This window comes from Furipterus horrens, unplaced genomic scaffold (genome assembly GCF_987537825.1).
Source record: "Furipterus horrens unplaced genomic scaffold, mFurHor1.1.pri manual_scaffold_4, whole genome shotgun sequence".
In the NCBI taxonomy this organism is placed as follows: domain Eukaryota; kingdom Metazoa; phylum Chordata; class Mammalia; order Chiroptera; family Furipteridae; genus Furipterus; species Furipterus horrens.
Window position 1 is genome coordinate 178980453 of NW_028327174.1, and position 16291 is coordinate 178996743.

The 16291-nt window shown below is 39.6% G+C and overlaps 1 protein-coding gene across 1 annotated transcript in view; it reads right to left on the bottom strand.

Moving 5' to 3' along the window:
• GRIN3A (glutamate ionotropic receptor NMDA type subunit 3A) overlaps positions 1 to 16291 on the bottom strand; it is a 157749-nt gene that overhangs the window by 103590 nt on the left and 37868 nt on the right. The window contains exon 2 of the mRNA XM_090274511.1: positions 6095 to 6699. Within this exon, the coding sequence (XP_090130637.1) occupies positions 6095 to 6699 (605 nt within the window). The remainder of the gene's footprint in view (positions 1 to 6094; positions 6700 to 16291) is intronic.

Here is a 16291-nt window from a genome sequence, read left to right on the forward strand (position 1 = left end):
AGGAAAGTTTATATTACTTCTGAAAGAGCCTGGAACTTAGATTTAGATGAACTGATTTAAATTTCCCCTTATAACGTACTCACGGAATGACCTTAGGCATATCATTTAACTTTCAAAGTAGAAATTCTTATATTCCAGGAAATTAAAGTTTCACAGAGACTAGAGAATTCTGTCAGGATCACAATACCAGCAAATTATTGTAAAGGTGAATGGAAACACCCAAAATTAGAATTATATCATGCAGCCTCAGGTTCTTCTGGAACTCTTCTAATATCCAGGAATGAAATGGGGACCATCATTAATTTATACCTTGGGATTACTGAATAGATATTTGTTTTAGTCTTTTTCTCTGATGCTTCCTAGTACCTCAGAATACCTGACACATCATAGGTTCTGAGTATTATGTGCAGAATCAAGAAACAAAGCAACCTTTACTATTAATGAAAGGCCAGTGAATTGCCTGACCATATAAACATAAAAATGAACTTGGCTCAGAGCAAAAGGAGGCTCTAGTATGTCTGATCATTTTGCAAGGACAACTGAGGAGGGGCCTAACAATGCCAGCTAATGCAGAGGGATAATCAGTAGTAGAACGGGTGTTGTCCCAATGAGAATAATAACCTAACAGCTAGGTCAAAGAAAGTAGATAAAAACATAGGTAATAAGAGGAGCACATCCTCTCCTGGAAAAGAATGTTGTAAGCTTCCTGAGCGCAGAGCCTCTGTCTTCTATTCTTCGTGTCTCCAGCATGAGCCAAGGGCCTAGCCTAATACCTACAACAAATGTTTGTAAGTGAATACATGAATTAATTACTGCCTACCTGACACAGAACTGAACTGCAGAAGCTCTTCAAAGAAGAAAGGCAAGATTCCATATCCGACCTAGAAGCTAGAAGAACTATCAGTACTATGATTAATTAGCCAAAGGGTGGGGGACTTCTTAGGCCAAGGGAAACAAGGTGCTTATCAGTGTGGAGACTCTTGGGATTCTTAAAGTATAATTTGCCTTTGCACAGGCTGGGAGCAACCCAGGGAGCTCTTCCTCCAGGAATAATGGATTCATTAGCACCCAAGGCCTTCAGATAAACATGGGCAAATCCTAACCCTAGGATCAGCAGGTAAGCCCCCAAACTCTTATTTATTTTCACCAGAGTCTGGTGTTTAGAATGCAGTGAAGAAGCAAATGTGGGCAAGGATAAAACCAATTTTCAGAAATAAAAAATATATAAATCCTAATAGTTAAAAAAAATTACTTGCAAGGCTTTTAGGCTGTATTACCATATTCGATTACTTTGTTACGGGATTGTGATTTTATAATATGTCATGGCTAATGTTCTGCCATTCAAGTGATATCCAGTATGCATATAAAATGCAAACTTCTTAACTTGGTGTAAAAGTCCCATGTGGCATGCTATCAAATTAACTACTTTTCCAGAATCACTTCACATGTAACGTATGCTCCAACTGTACTCAAATTCTCCTTCAGGTCTTGGTAAATTTGCATTGCCTGTGAATTAGCTCCAAACCAGAAAACTATTCATTTATCAAGATCCAATTCCAATGTTTGTTTCTCATTACCAAATCTCAAAGGATAGATAATTATTTCCTTCTCTGTGTATCTGAACATATCTCTATTTTAAGAATCATGTATCCCTTTGCTTTATAACTACTTACTTACTTTTCAACTTCATGTGCTAGGCTGTCAACTCCAAAATGGCAGCATGCAAGTCTTCATTCAGTCTACCTCACTTAGTTCAACAAATAGTCACTGGCTATGCAAAAACATCCGACCATATATATTTAAGGAGTCATTATCAAGTAATCTATCAGATTTCATTGCTTCAAATAATTAACATTGAATCAAACAACTTGCAAATAAATTGTTAAAGATCATGCTATGAACTTGACCCCACCCCCACCCTGCCAAGTGGTTTCGCCTACATTTAGTTGTGATAACGTTTGCTCTGGCAGGTGGAGACCCGGGAGGAATAAAATCTCTGATACCTGTAATCATGCCTGTGAAGTCTGCCATGAGAAATGATTTTTCTAGTCTAAAAGACTAGGCTGGAAAAAAAAGCCATGCTTTTGGTGATTTCATTAACATTTAAAAATGTTAACAACCCTGTCAGCCCAAACTGAAAATGACTGTGTGAGAAATGAAAGCTTGCATAACTTTGACCCTTGCTATTCATGGCTCATTATCCTCATGACTTGCACTATGCATTGAGGAAGTGGGGTCAGCTTCACAAAATTCCAGAACAAGTAAGAAAATTAGTATATGCAGATGTGACTTACAGACTGAGAATAACGAACACTATAAAAGACTGTCTTCGACAAAATAAATAAGAGTGATGAAAAAAGTCACAGATGTTTTATACCTTAAATCAGCTTTTCAGTTATTCATTATAAAAACTTCGCCCAGGGTTTTGTCCACTTTCCTTGACCCTTGCCTGAACACTTTGCAACTTTCTTCTTGACTGCATTATCAGCGAGTTTAAGAAGGTCTGGGCCTATTTCCTGAAGTTCTTTTGAGTTCATTCTCAAACACATCCACGGAGATGAAAATGTCACTGACCCTTATACATGGCGCATTGCTGCCGGGCTCCAAACCTCACAATCTTCTTTTGTAGCTTTTAGAGTTTGTGGAATAAACATGTGGAAATAGCCACAAGAACAAAGGTTATTCACTAACCTGTCATTAAAAAAGAAAAGGAAGCAGAAGAAGAAAACTAGATGGTATCGAGGTAAGTTGAAAAACAACTATGTTTTTGATTTAGATAAATTTTTATTTACCTAGCAACCACTTGTTTTTCTTCTACAGCTACATTTGATGTAGGATGTAAATACTGAGTTGCCCAAAAGTTCGTTTAGTTTTTTCTGTAAAATCAAAGACATGTTTTTAATTTTCACTAATAACTATTGACTTGGATATTTTAAGTATGTTGGCTACCTCCCATGTGGTATAACATTGATTTTTCTCAATTAATGTTGACCACTATTGTTATTGAAGAAACCCTGATTCTTCTCCCCGATGCAGTAAAGAATTACAGATCAGTGAGCCTATTAACGTGCACGCAAAGTTTATTAGTGATTGGGAGGGCAAAAGCAAGAGTGGCCAAAGGCCAGGGTGGCAAGCTCACCCTAGGGTGGCCAGAGGCCCTGCAGACAGAAGGGCAAGAGCACTAAGAGCGCCATGAGAGCCAAGAGAGCCAAGAGAGTGAGTCCTTTGTTCTGAGGCCTAAAAAGTTGGTGGGATGGGGGTGAAGGAGTTACATATTGATTGACAGGTAAACGTGGTCTAGCTTCCCAGGACTGGGGCATGGATACCTAAAGGTGCTTATGGGTTTCCTCTTTTAAGCACTATGGGCCCTTTCCTATCTTTTGAGCCTTGGAATATAAACAGTTTTAAAGGCTTTCCCTCCCAGACAGTGGAAAGGACACATAGAATTCCAAGGACTTCCCTCTTCCCAGGCTAACACAGTGTTTTTTGTGATACTACAACACCTGGCAATATTACGGACCAGGCCCAGGACTGCTGGGTTAGGGGTGAGACTGAGTTAGGGGTGAGGCTTGTCTCCCTCTGCTACTCATTCAGTTGGAACACTATCAACTTCAACTGGTCTGCCCAAACTTGGAGCATCATGCGGCAAGAGATATCCAGCACTAACTTTTGCAAACCACTTTTGACACATTCGATCAGTCATAGCATCTTTTCCATACGCTGCATAAATCTTTCTATTTATTTTGCATTTTTGTTGCATTTTTACCTTTTTTGAAATAATAAAACATAATATGCTGAAAATGTTGAGTGTTTTCTTCCATTTCCAATATTAAAGTGGCTACACAAAAATTCACCAATTTTGATAATTTTTTTAGTGATGCTGAGATGACAGCTGTCACAATACAATCTAGCAAAATTGTTTCAAATGAAGTTAAAGACAACTAAGTGCTACCAGAGCCATCTAATGAAAAGTAAATAAATCAATGAATTTCTTGGCGAACCCAATATAACAGAAAATTCCCTTTCCTTCCTTCTATATCAAGTTTAGTTAAGTGTCTACTAAGTATTAAACTAGGCTGAATAATAACATTTCCACTTGATACAATTTATATCTGTGCTCACAAGTCAGACAAAGGCAAATAATGATGATTTATACATGATTTTATGTACAAAGTGCCATGGGATTATTGTGGAAGGAGGCACACAACTTTAATATAAATTAAATCTTGAGGAGCCAGAAAGATCAGTTTGATCTTGATAAAATGAACCCCAAAAGTATATATAACTCATGTCAAGAAATATTTCTCCCTGTAGTTTTTAAACATTTCTAGGATCCAAACAGAATCATTTTTCCTGGGCTTTCCATTTTACATGAGACAGAAAGATGCTAAATATTTAACATGGTTTTCACAAGTAGTTTTTCCTGCCAGCTGTTTACAGTTGTCCTTTCAAAATAATGATTATTCTGAATTATAAATAAAAACTTTGCTTATATTTTTGTTATGAAGGGAAATGTTTCTTATCCTAGGTAAAAATCCTGAGCCTCAATTATGTGCTAGTTCAAAAACAGTAGGTTAAATCTGGACAACAACTATTAAATAAAAGTATTCATAGAATTCCATCTTGTGGAAATTCAAATGCAACATGGAAAAAATAGAAAGATCAGATTATGGTAGAACATCTAATTTTATTATTAAAAGTTTTCTAATAAATAAATTTTGAATTATTTATTTTTTAACAATCTTTAGGGAGTATATATATAGGTACTTAAACTCTGCCATATATATGGCATTTAGTATGTTGCCTTGCATATAGTAGGTGCTCAATCCACATATGTAAAATTACATGTAAAACACTTGGGATCTTCTGATCTTTCATCAAATAATCACATCTTTCTAAAAGGTAAAATACTATGATTTTGCCTTGTGTTCCTCAATATTATCAGATGTCCCTGTTTCAAGATAATAATTGCCTAAAATGGGGCTTAGCCTAGAGCTAAGCCTTCACCTCTGAAAGAGCAGAAATTTTCTGATTTGACCTCTCTGACCATAGATGAACCTTTTTAGAAAAAATTAGGCCACTATAAGATATCCTTTAAGGATATTCTCCTTTTGGTGGATCATGAAAAACATTTCTATAAAATGCATTATTTTTTAATTTAAATGGGCTTTTTCATTTTAACTTTTGAGCTGGACTGAGGAAGCGGAGAGGAAAAATACCTAAATAAAACACACACACACACACACACACACACACACACACACACACACACATAACACTCCTGTAGAAACTCTTAGTTTGTTCTAAATTTCTATGTATGTATATATGTATGCATGTATATGTGTATCTACCCATCTATCTATGTATCTATCACAATGTCTTCACGGATAATAGAATCTACCAATTATATAAATGAATGGTATGTAACATAGCAAACTAGGGCTTAGAGAAGTTAGGTAACTTAACCAAGTCACACAAGTATTAAATGACAGAGCCAAAATTCAAGTCCAGGGTCTGGCTCCAGGGTCTGTACCTTTAACTGCTGCTTTATACTGTCTTAAGCATCAATGCCTAGGAGGAGAGAGAAAGTCTATTTTCTGCTTGATTCACTTTTTTTCTCTGTGATTCAGAGAGACTTGTCCAAGTCTGTTGATATGGGAAAGTGAGGGCAGGATAGAAACATTTGTTGTGGATCTACTATGAGCCGAGCACAGTGTTAAGTACTTTTCATATATAATTTCATGGTATCTTCATTATAATATCAAGCTATTCAATATTATCCCAGTTTACTAATTAGAAAACTGAGGCTCAGTGTGGTTAAATAACTTGACAAGAACATACAGCTAGTAAGGGACTTAGCTAGGGTTTAAAAACAGGACTGGGTGTTCCCTACTATACACCATGTGCTACAAGTCTATAGATCAAATTCCAGGTGATAGTCCATGACATTCTAGCCTTATGTAATCCAAAAACCCCTCAGAAATATTAGAGTTTAAAGTTACTCAGAGTCAAGATTTTTGCAAAGGAGATAGGGAAATTTTACTCTGTGTCCCAGCCCTGTGAGTGGGAATGTAACCCGGGTCTTGCATCCTACCTTGACAGATACTGTCCCGAAGTGAGATTTGTAGTTTCCACATCCATACAGTTCATTGTGCTGGGAATGAGGGCAAGTTCTGGCTGGATCATGGTGGCTGTGGCGACAGCTCTTGCGACCAGTTCCATGGCATCTTGCACGTAGTACTCAAAGACTGACTGTGTGGTTTTTCCATGAGCAATGAGTCCCAAGGGAAGACCTTCTGTCCTCAGTTCCTTGACATTCTGGGAATCCCCCAGGACCCAACGAAGCTCAGGGGGCATTACCCCAAACTGGGTGGTAATTTCAAAAATCCGGCGGATGCTCTCCATGTCACAGCCAAACATCACCATGGTGGGCGTGCTGTTCCTAATGCTCTCAAGCTGGACCTGCAGGAAGCTTAAGAGGTCCTCGGTGGAGGAGAGGTTGGCGGTGATGTTGATGACAGACCCGAGGTGAAACTTGGAATTATTCTGGGTAAGGAGGAGGAAGTCGGTGATGTTCCAGTCTTCCTGGCACAGCAACAAGCTAAAATTGTACCAGTTGTTCATGGTCAGGATTGAGACAGTGACATCAGCATCAGAACTTAATGAATTTTCTAAACTCAGCTGTAGGTGAAGGGGATTCTGTATTTAAAGATATGAAAAAGAACAATTAGAAAGCATTGGCCAAAGATGATAACATAGGGTACACTTTTCCTTTCCTATGAGGCTTAATCCTTTATTTTTCCCTGTAATATTCAAATGCATATCCGGGATAAAATTCCCATAATTTGGAAAGCTATTCTTTCTGTCTAATGGAATTATTGATTCTTTACAACTGATTTCCTTACAATTTTTGCTAAGAGTATCAGACAGCAGCTGGTTCTTGGTGTAAATGTCGCTCAGGGTGACAACGATACATACATTTGGTCTTAAATTTTCCTCAGACTTATCTTCCTTCCCTTTTCCCTTTTTATTTCCTCCTTTGCCTTAACCCTCTTCCAGAAGCAAAGAGCAATGGAAGACAAGCTCCATATCTAGCTGGCAGGAACAAACTATTTCCAACTGTTTTCTTGGCATCAGCTCCCTATTCTGTGGATAGTTTTCTTTCTAAAACATAAATATGACCATATCATTCTTCTGCACCAGACCCTCTGAATCACCCATAAGATACATTTCAAAACCAATAGTATGGCTTAGGAGGCCATTCCTAGTCTTTAACCTCCAATGCTCCAAATATGCACACCTAGACAAGGCATAGTGTACAGTTTATTTCTCCTGTGTCAGAGCAAACATTTTTATGCTGACACAAATTTGATAGGCTGATCTTGCCACCTGGGAATGCATTTGGCTGTATTCAATGTCATCCTTCAAAAACTCAGCTTTTCGATGCAGATTTCCAGAAACGAGTTTCTATAGGACTTGCGACTCACAATATTTGCTCGTAATATTTTTGCCCTGCTGACTTCCTGCAGTGGTGAACTTGGTTTTTGTTTGTTTGATTATTTTCTGTCTGACTGCTGACCAAGCAGACTTAATCATCTCATGTCTGTGTCATCGGGTCACGTTCATCCCTTTATTACACGACTCTTCACACCACAGTGTAGCTATTATATTTGGCTATGTGTTTATCTACCAGACTAGACTTGAAGCTCTTTAGGACAAAGACAATATCTCAACCATTTCTTCTAGCACAGTTCTTAGTTGACCAGAGAATATTTGTCAAACAGGATTCTTTTCTTCTTTGCTTTAAGTCCTGGGCTATGATCATAATCTCTTCAATGAAAGACTGAGAAAAAGTCCATTCCTAGCAGAACTTCAAGACCTTATTTTGTCCCCATTTGGAACACGGGCCCATCATACACTTCCTACAGAGGGATTCATTAAATTGTATGTGAGGAGCAAGCTCTAACAGAGACAGGGATGAAAATGTTCTCTTTTTGCTAATTAGGGGAGTGAAATTAGCTAGTCATATTAGGCATTTAGCATCAGACAGAGAAACCAATACATTTGGCATGAGACAGTGATGTGAAAGTAAAAATGAAGCTTCCTCCCCACTCCCACAGATAATAATTAATGCACATAATCACAGTCATCCCTATAAATATTCTATTAAGAAAATCCAGATGTTGAAGTTAATCCTTTCACAGAATCAAGGAACACAATTCTTCAAACAAATATTTATTCAATAATATTTTAGAAATACCTAGTGATATAGCAGCCTCAGATCTAGCATCTCCCAATTTCTCTCCATTTAATGATAAAGGCACACACCCACAAAGATATGAAAAGTTATAACATTAAAATTCAGCCCTAAAAGTTTTTCAGATTCTGAGATACACATTAAATAAGATCTATCAAATCAAATTAAGAAACAAAATCTAAGTTTTACATATAGTTTGCTATTTGCAAAGGGAAAACCCATGGTTTGACAGAAGGTATATTTTAAAAATAATAATTTTCACACTGTTTTCCTCCTAAATCAGAGAACCAATAACAGAACAACCCAAGAATCAGGAATCTTCTCTCTACCATGCAATAGGGTAATACTGCCTCCTAAGTGCATCCAATTAATATAAATTAAACAGGGCTCAGTGGAAGGAGGTAGGGGGAGAAAAAATATAAAGCTAAATATACCAATAATTCTCATCTCCTCCAAAAAGTGTACTCTTTATTATATATGGTATATGATATATTTATGTATTATAATGCATAAATATTAAAGTTGCATACATAAAACCATATATGCCAAACTAAGTAAATATTATCAAAATTTATTAAATGTAATTTTCCTACACTTTGAATTTATTTTTAAGTATATTTTATTGATAATGCTGTTACAGTTGTTCCAATCTGCCCTCTTTGCTGCCCTCCACCCAGTAACTCCTTCCCTCTAGCAATACTCCCCACCTTGGTTCATGTCCGTGGGTCATGCATGTAAGTTCTTGGCTTCACCCTCTCCTATACTATTCTTAACATCCCCCTGTCTATTTTGTACCAACCAACTATGCTTAATCCCTGCACCATTTTCCCCCCATTCTCCCCTTCCCTTTCCCAGCTGATAAGCCTCCAAATGATCTCCATACCTATCATTCTGTTCCTGTTCTGGTTGATTGCTTAGTTTTTTTTTTGTTTTTGTCTTTTAGATTCAGTTTTTGATAGTTGTGAGCTTGTTGTCATTTTTATTGTTCTGCTTTTTCTTAAACAAGTCCCATCAACATTTCATGTAATAATGGCTTGGTAATGATGAACTCCTTTAGCTTTACCTTGTCTGGGAAGCACTTCATCTGCCCTTCCATTCTAAATGATAGCTTTGCTGGTTAGAGTAATCCTGGCTGTAGTTCCTTGTTTTTTATCAGTTTGAATACTTCTTGCCAGTCCCTTCTTACCTGCAAAGTTTCTTTTGAGAAATCAGATGATAGTCTTATGGGGAACTCCTTTGTAGATAACTCTCTGTTTTCCTCTTACTGCTTTTAAGATTTTCTCTTTATTTTTAACCTTTGGCATTTTAATTATGATGTGTCTTGGTGTGGTCCTCTTTGGGTCCAACTTGTTTGGGACTCTCTTTGCTTCCTGGACTTGTATGTCTATTTTCACCAGGTTAGGGAAGTTTTCCATTATTATTTTATTCACATAGGTTTTTAATTTCTTGAACTCTCCTTCTGGTACTCACATTATGCGAATATTGGTATGCTAGAAATTATCCCAGAGGATCCTTACACTAGCCTCATTTTATTTATATATATATATATATATATTTTTTTTTTTTCTTTTTACTGTTCTGATTAGGTGTTTTTGCTTCCTTATTTTTCAAATGGCTGTTTTCGTTCTTGGCTTTATCTACTCCACTGTTGATTCCTTGTAAATTATTCTTCATTTCAGTTAGTTAACCCTTGATTTATGGCTGGTTCTCTTTTTATGGTTTCCATGTCTTTTTTTATGCTGTTGAAGTTCTCTTTAAGTTCATCTGCTCTTCTCACAGGGTTCACTGAGCATCGTTACAACCAGTGTTTTGAACTCTGCATCTTGTAGATTGCTTATCTTTGTTTTATTTAGTTCTTTTTCTGGAATTTTGTTCTGTTCTTTCATTTGGGACATATTTCTTTATCTCTTAATTTTGGCAATCTCCCTGGCTTGTTTCTATGTATTAGGTAGAGATGCTACATCTCCTGGGCTTGGTAGAGTGGCCAAATGTAGTAGATGTTCTGTAGAAGCCAGTGGCAGATCTCCTTGTTCACCCACCTGGGCATTCCAGATGTCATCTTTTAGTGTGCTGTGCACACCCTCCTGTTGTATTTTAGCCTTAATGGCTGTTAGCACACCAATGAGAGAAATTTACCCCCCAGGCCAGTCAGCTGCAAGGCCTGGCTGCAATGACTGTGGAGGAGCTGCTGTGCAGGGGCCCACTCTATAGAGCAGGACTTATTTCAAGGGCTCTCTGGTGCCTACTGAGTCTACCCCTTGAATGTATTGCTTGTGAAGGTGGTTGGGTGGTGCTTTGATGTGGTCTGAAGCTGTCTACCAGGTGTGCTGGCTCTGGGACCCCCAGGAAGTGCAGGCCAAGGGCTGTTACTCCCTGTGTTCTTCCCAGGCCACTCAGCATGAGCTACAAATAGATCTGCAGATGGCTGCTGCTTCTGCTGGGCTTGGAGATGCTCAGAAAAAACCAAGCTGAGAACCAAGCTGCCACTAGTGCTGGGCCTGGGGCAACTTAGTAAGAGTATGGGGCATGCCAAGGCCAGATGCTGTTTGTTTGAGAAGTTTTAGGGAAGTCTGAAGCACAAACCAAGACAGGCCATTTGTATGAAAAAGCCACTAGGAACTGCTTGCAGGCCCACAATTTGGTGGAGCAGGGTCCCAGGGAAGCAAACCGTGTGAACTAGGTTGATAGAAACCCAGATGTGGCACCGGCTTCTCAGCTCTGTGGGGCAAGGGCTCATCAAAGGAACAATGGCCTCTGCAAACACTTCTGTCTGGGAGAAAGCTGCCCCTTCAGCTCTCATCCTGATGTCAGACAATTCAGTTCTTCCCTGTATGTCCCTTGTGCCTTTTGAGCTGCTTCTCCAACTCTGGAGCTCAGAGGGAGTGAGTCCAAGTAAGTTCATGCCTGGGTCCATTAAATGAAACAGCCTGGGACTCCAGAAGCCCTCTGTCTTTCTCAGTCACATTCCCTGATGGATTTTATGGCCAGAAGTTATGCAGACTCCTCTTCCTGGCACTGGAACCCTGGGCTTGGGGGCCTGGTGTGGGGCTGGGACCCCTTGCTCCTCAGGGGGGACCTCTGTAGCTGAGATTCCCTGATTTTTATCCTCCATGTGGGACTTTATAAAAATCAGAAAATACCAATGACCCTTTGATCCCATCCCTGGTCTTTCTGTTGTTAGCTGGACCTGCTGTGAACAATGAAGAATGCATTTCTGAACCTCATTCCAGATATTTAAAAGCAGAAGACATGATTGTAGTAAGTAGACAAATAGACACTTAATATAATTATAAATTATGGAAATTAGTGTAAATGTAATAGGTTGTGGCAAAACTGGGAAAGGGGGAAGAATGTTCCAGAAAAAGTTCAATAATTATAATTAGTAGGAGTAGGTGGATACAAGTGTTTGCTCTATACAGGCATTCTCTAATTGGGACTTAAAAAAAGGAATGTATATAAAAATGGTTAATCACTATATATAGGTAAACACATAGTGGTTTATAAAAATATACATATTTAAATAAAAACGTGGTCTCATTTTGACCATCCATTCTTCTTTGACTAGGAACTATCTTTCTAGTCCCAGATAAATGGTTGGAGCCACCACTTACTTCTGTATTTTTTCTGTCTGATTCTGTATTGTCCTCTTTCATAATGTCCACAATGTTCTTAAGTCCTAAGCTGTCCTTGCCAGTAGTAAGGTAATCAAGGTGAGTTTTTCTCTCATCTTTGGGAGGCAGTAAAGCAGAATGGTTAGGGCTTAGTAGTTAAGACAACATATGCTTAAATTCTGGCTCCATTACTTAGGAGCTATTTGGTTTTCTACAAGTCATTTAGTATTTTGGAGTCATAAATTCTTCATCACCAAAATGAGGATAATACTACCTCCTACCTTACAGATTTATTTCAAGAATTAAATGTGAGAAGGAGAAAACACATGGAAAGTGTCTGGCACAGAGTGAGGGTCAGTAAGTGGTGGCTGTTACAATCTGCTTGCGGCACTGGAAGTGCTTGCTGAAGTGACTGACTGCAGGACAAATTTTTTCTTTGCTATTGTTCTTTTTCTTTTTCTTGTCTCTTTTCAAACAATGGTTCCTGAAATGGGTGTCATTTACAAATAGCAATTATTCAAAACAGCCACTCTGCCTCAGGCTGGGAGAGGCCATTTATTTGGGAGATATTCGTCGTCGGCAGCCGTCAGTCTCGAGAGACGATGGTGTAGCTTCTTAAGAGTCTACCTGCACCGCCGAGAATGGTTGTGCAGTCCGACTCGGGAGTGACACAGTATCTGTCTCCTCCCGTGTTGAATTGACATCTTGCGATGACGCTGGAGTGTCCTCTCCAGTGGAGCCGAAGCTACAGAGCCTGGGCAGGGTGATATGGAGGGTCTGCTGTTGCCCATGCAGCAGACCCCCCCCTCTCTTCGCAGCTGAAGGATCCAAGGGAAAGACGGAGTCAATACAGCTTGGCTTCAGGTGCGCCGCAGGAGTTGCCGGTGTTGACTACAACGTCAAACCGCCTTAGGGACTCCGGCTCCGGATTTTCTGTCGGGGTTTAGTCCCTTAGCCTTTCCCCTGAAGAGGTATGCCGCAAGGCAGCGGAGGTTTTTTGGAATCAGAGTTTTCCTTCTCTGATGTGCCCTGACTGGAAGATCGAACCAGCGATACTTAGCTCACAGGCCGACGCTCAATCCAGTGAGCCAAACCAGCCAGGGTAATGGGAGATATTATGTTACAGCAAAGTATTCCCCACCCCAGCCCCCACAAAAAGCCTCTTTCTTTGGTGACTAGTTCTAGTATCACTTTATAAGTTAAGGAATTTTTGGTGCCAACTGCTGGAGATCCCCCATCCATCTTTGTTCTCCCTGAGAGCACAGATTAAGCTATTTTCTGGATCAGTAAAAGTTTCAGAAACAGGATTGGCTGCAGTGCTGAGCTTGCCAGAGTGCTTTAAGATATTCCCTTGGCAGAAGAAAAGAGAAAATGAAACTAGGTTTGCGTTAAGAGCAGAGGAAAGATGAAATTCTCTTAGATTCTTCCTGGCAAGCAAACCCATTCAGTTTTGCCTTCCAGGCCAAAGCTCAGAAAGCTCAAACAAGCATAATATTTACACTCCTTTTAACAGAAACGAAGTCCCCGTCCTTTTATAAATTTGCTGATCACTAAACATGTTTAAGGGACTCAGAACCCGCTTTCTATGCTGCTATTGATTATGCTCAGCTGAAGAGGCTGCAGGTTTTCCGTTTCTTATGATCTCACCCCACTTGACCTGTATTATATAGAAGTATTTTTTTCTAAAACTTACGGCTTATTCCTTTAGAAGCCTAGGCTTTTAAATAAATTAAGCATTTTTTTCAGCTGCATTAAGGATTCAGACAAACATAATGCATAGCCCTTGCCCAGATATTGTAATCTAATAATCAAATTAAAAGCTAATAATACCTAGCGATGTCCCTAGTGCTTTATGCGTATTGCTTTATTTTATCCTCACTGTGGCCTCATGAGGTGACTACAGTGCTCAGCTTCCTTTACCAGATGACCGAGATGAGGGTCAGAAAGTGAGTCATTTTCCCAAGGCTGCACAGTTACTAAGAAAGGCGGCCTGGGCCCCAAACCCAAACTTGTAGGACTTGAAAGCCTGTGCTTTTGGTCAGTAGTCTGTACTGCTCCCTCCACTTGATGTGAGCAACGTGTGAAGGAGAGCCTTGACATTTGTCCATTCAATAGTCACAGTTCCAATTATTTGCAAGTGATCCCAAGGGCCCATGGAATCACGGCACCTTTAGGATGTGTCCTGGCCTGGGTTAGAATGACATGCCCTGTGTGGCTGGCACACGGGAGCCAGTGAGGGGGCCCAGCCCACTGCCCAGTGTGCACCTGGCTTCCAAGCCTTTTTCTTCAGTCATCCTTCTATTTAGAGCAACTTTTGTGAAATATGAGACTTGTGTTTCTTCATTAACATCAATTTAACTTAACAAAGACATTTAGTTTTACAATTAATGGCACCCATTTTGTGTTTGATAGAATAAGAAAGTTTGGAAAAACGCACTTCAATATTTCATTTAGTTGCTACTGAATTTCATGATCAAAACTATCCATAATGGTATTCAATCAATATGCTTGGGGTTGTCAACAGAGATCTTAGGACACATCCCTTATGATTTTCAGTGATACGTGTATAAAACAATACATAATAGAGTAGTAAAATGTGATTAATGCTCTAGAAGGCAGCCTTGTGGATGCATGGTGCAGTTGGCGTAATAATGCCAGTCATGCTGGGTGTGGTCTATTTCACTGCAGCAATAACAGGAAGCCTGGTCTCCCCTCCTAGAGTATAGCAGACAGTGGTATGGAGGAAGTATTGGCATGTTTAACACTGTCTTTAAAAAAAAAATGGGTGATTTACTCATCCAATGAAACATGTGTCGGAAGCTTATTATCAGCCAAGCCATGGATACAGAGATCCATGTCTCAGGCAGAAGAAATAGCAGAAGCATGCATGTGGTTCCCTTTGAACCAACTCAGCCCTTCTTCTCCCCAGGCTGATTTCCAAAAACAAGTAAAAGGGCATAGCAGGTCAGTTTGTAGCAATCACTCAAGCTTCCAGCACTGTGCTTTTTATCTGCCTCTTTCCCATTCTAAACCCATCTAATAATTAATACTCAACTGGTTCATCTGTACTCCATCCCACTTCTGCCTTTTGTTGTGAATCGTTATACTTACTCTTGGTGACCCTTGGCAACGCTGAAAGCCTTTTGCTGACACTCACTCTTTGAAGCCTGTTCTCCCAGCCCACTCATAGAAGATGCCACTATGGGGATAAAAACTATTGCTGGTATACTTGGTAAAGGGAGGGCTCTGATCAAGGGGTGTGGCTACTGAAGATATGCAGTCATATGGTGCCCAAGGGAGACAGCTAAGGCAAAATGTCCCAGCACCAGAAAGAGTGAAGCAGGGTCAGAAAGTCATTGGAAATGTGGGCATCTGACATCAGGAAAGACTGTCAGGGAGCAATAAGGTCCAAAACATTGGTCTGGTGTTCAGAAGGTCATGGTAATTCCCAGGAGAGCCCAGAGGAAGGAATGTGGTGGCTCTATGTGGACTCAGATCTCTGTTTGAATTGTGGTTCTGCTATTTACCAGTTGTGTGTGACAGGCTCTGTGAAAACAATTTAGCCTCATGGAGCTTAATTTTCCTCTTCTGAGCAACAGAAATGATACTAGCTGCCTTGCAAGGTTTGTGAAGATTAAATAACATAATATATATAAAGCATCAGAGCGTAGTAAGTAGTAAGTGGTAGCCACTAATGATAATAATGGTGATATTAGGAATATTACACTAAGAGAATTGAAGTATAAGGGTTAGACTGGTACATTCAACTTAATTCTTATTTTGAGCACCTATTTTGTGCCAGGCACTGGATACTGACTACTGAGCCCACAGTAGCGAATAAGACCAATATGGTCTTTTCTTTCATGGAGTTTAAAATCTAGAGGGTATTATTGTAAGCACCAGAACAAATATTGGGGAAATAGTTTAGGAATCGGGAAGTGGGCTATGATGAGAAATAGGGCCTGAAACTTGAGCCTCACTAAAAGAAATGGTGATTTGGTTTTTTGAATTTTAGATTATGAGGCAAATATCTTCATAGCATTCTTGCCTACATTTTGGACAAGTGCTGGGTACTGGGGGAAGACCAAGTCTGCAGGTGAAGGTCAAGGGACCCTGGATGATTGATTGGGAAAGGAGGCCTCATCACATGCTTGACACGTTCAAGTACTTGGTAAACATTATTATTATTATTATTACTATTATTATCATTATTGGTGTTAATAATATTATTGCATTTCTGTGAGCTGGCATAATGATCCTTCCCCGATGGCCCGCAGCATTCTGATGTCAACACCAGCCACAGTGCCTGGATGCAGGACCATGATGTGCTCAGGGACATGGAGCCAGCTGGTTCCAGGTTGAACCAAGGGGAGCTGAGTTTCTGATGACATTGGAGCTCCTGAGCCTCTTTGAAAAGTGTATT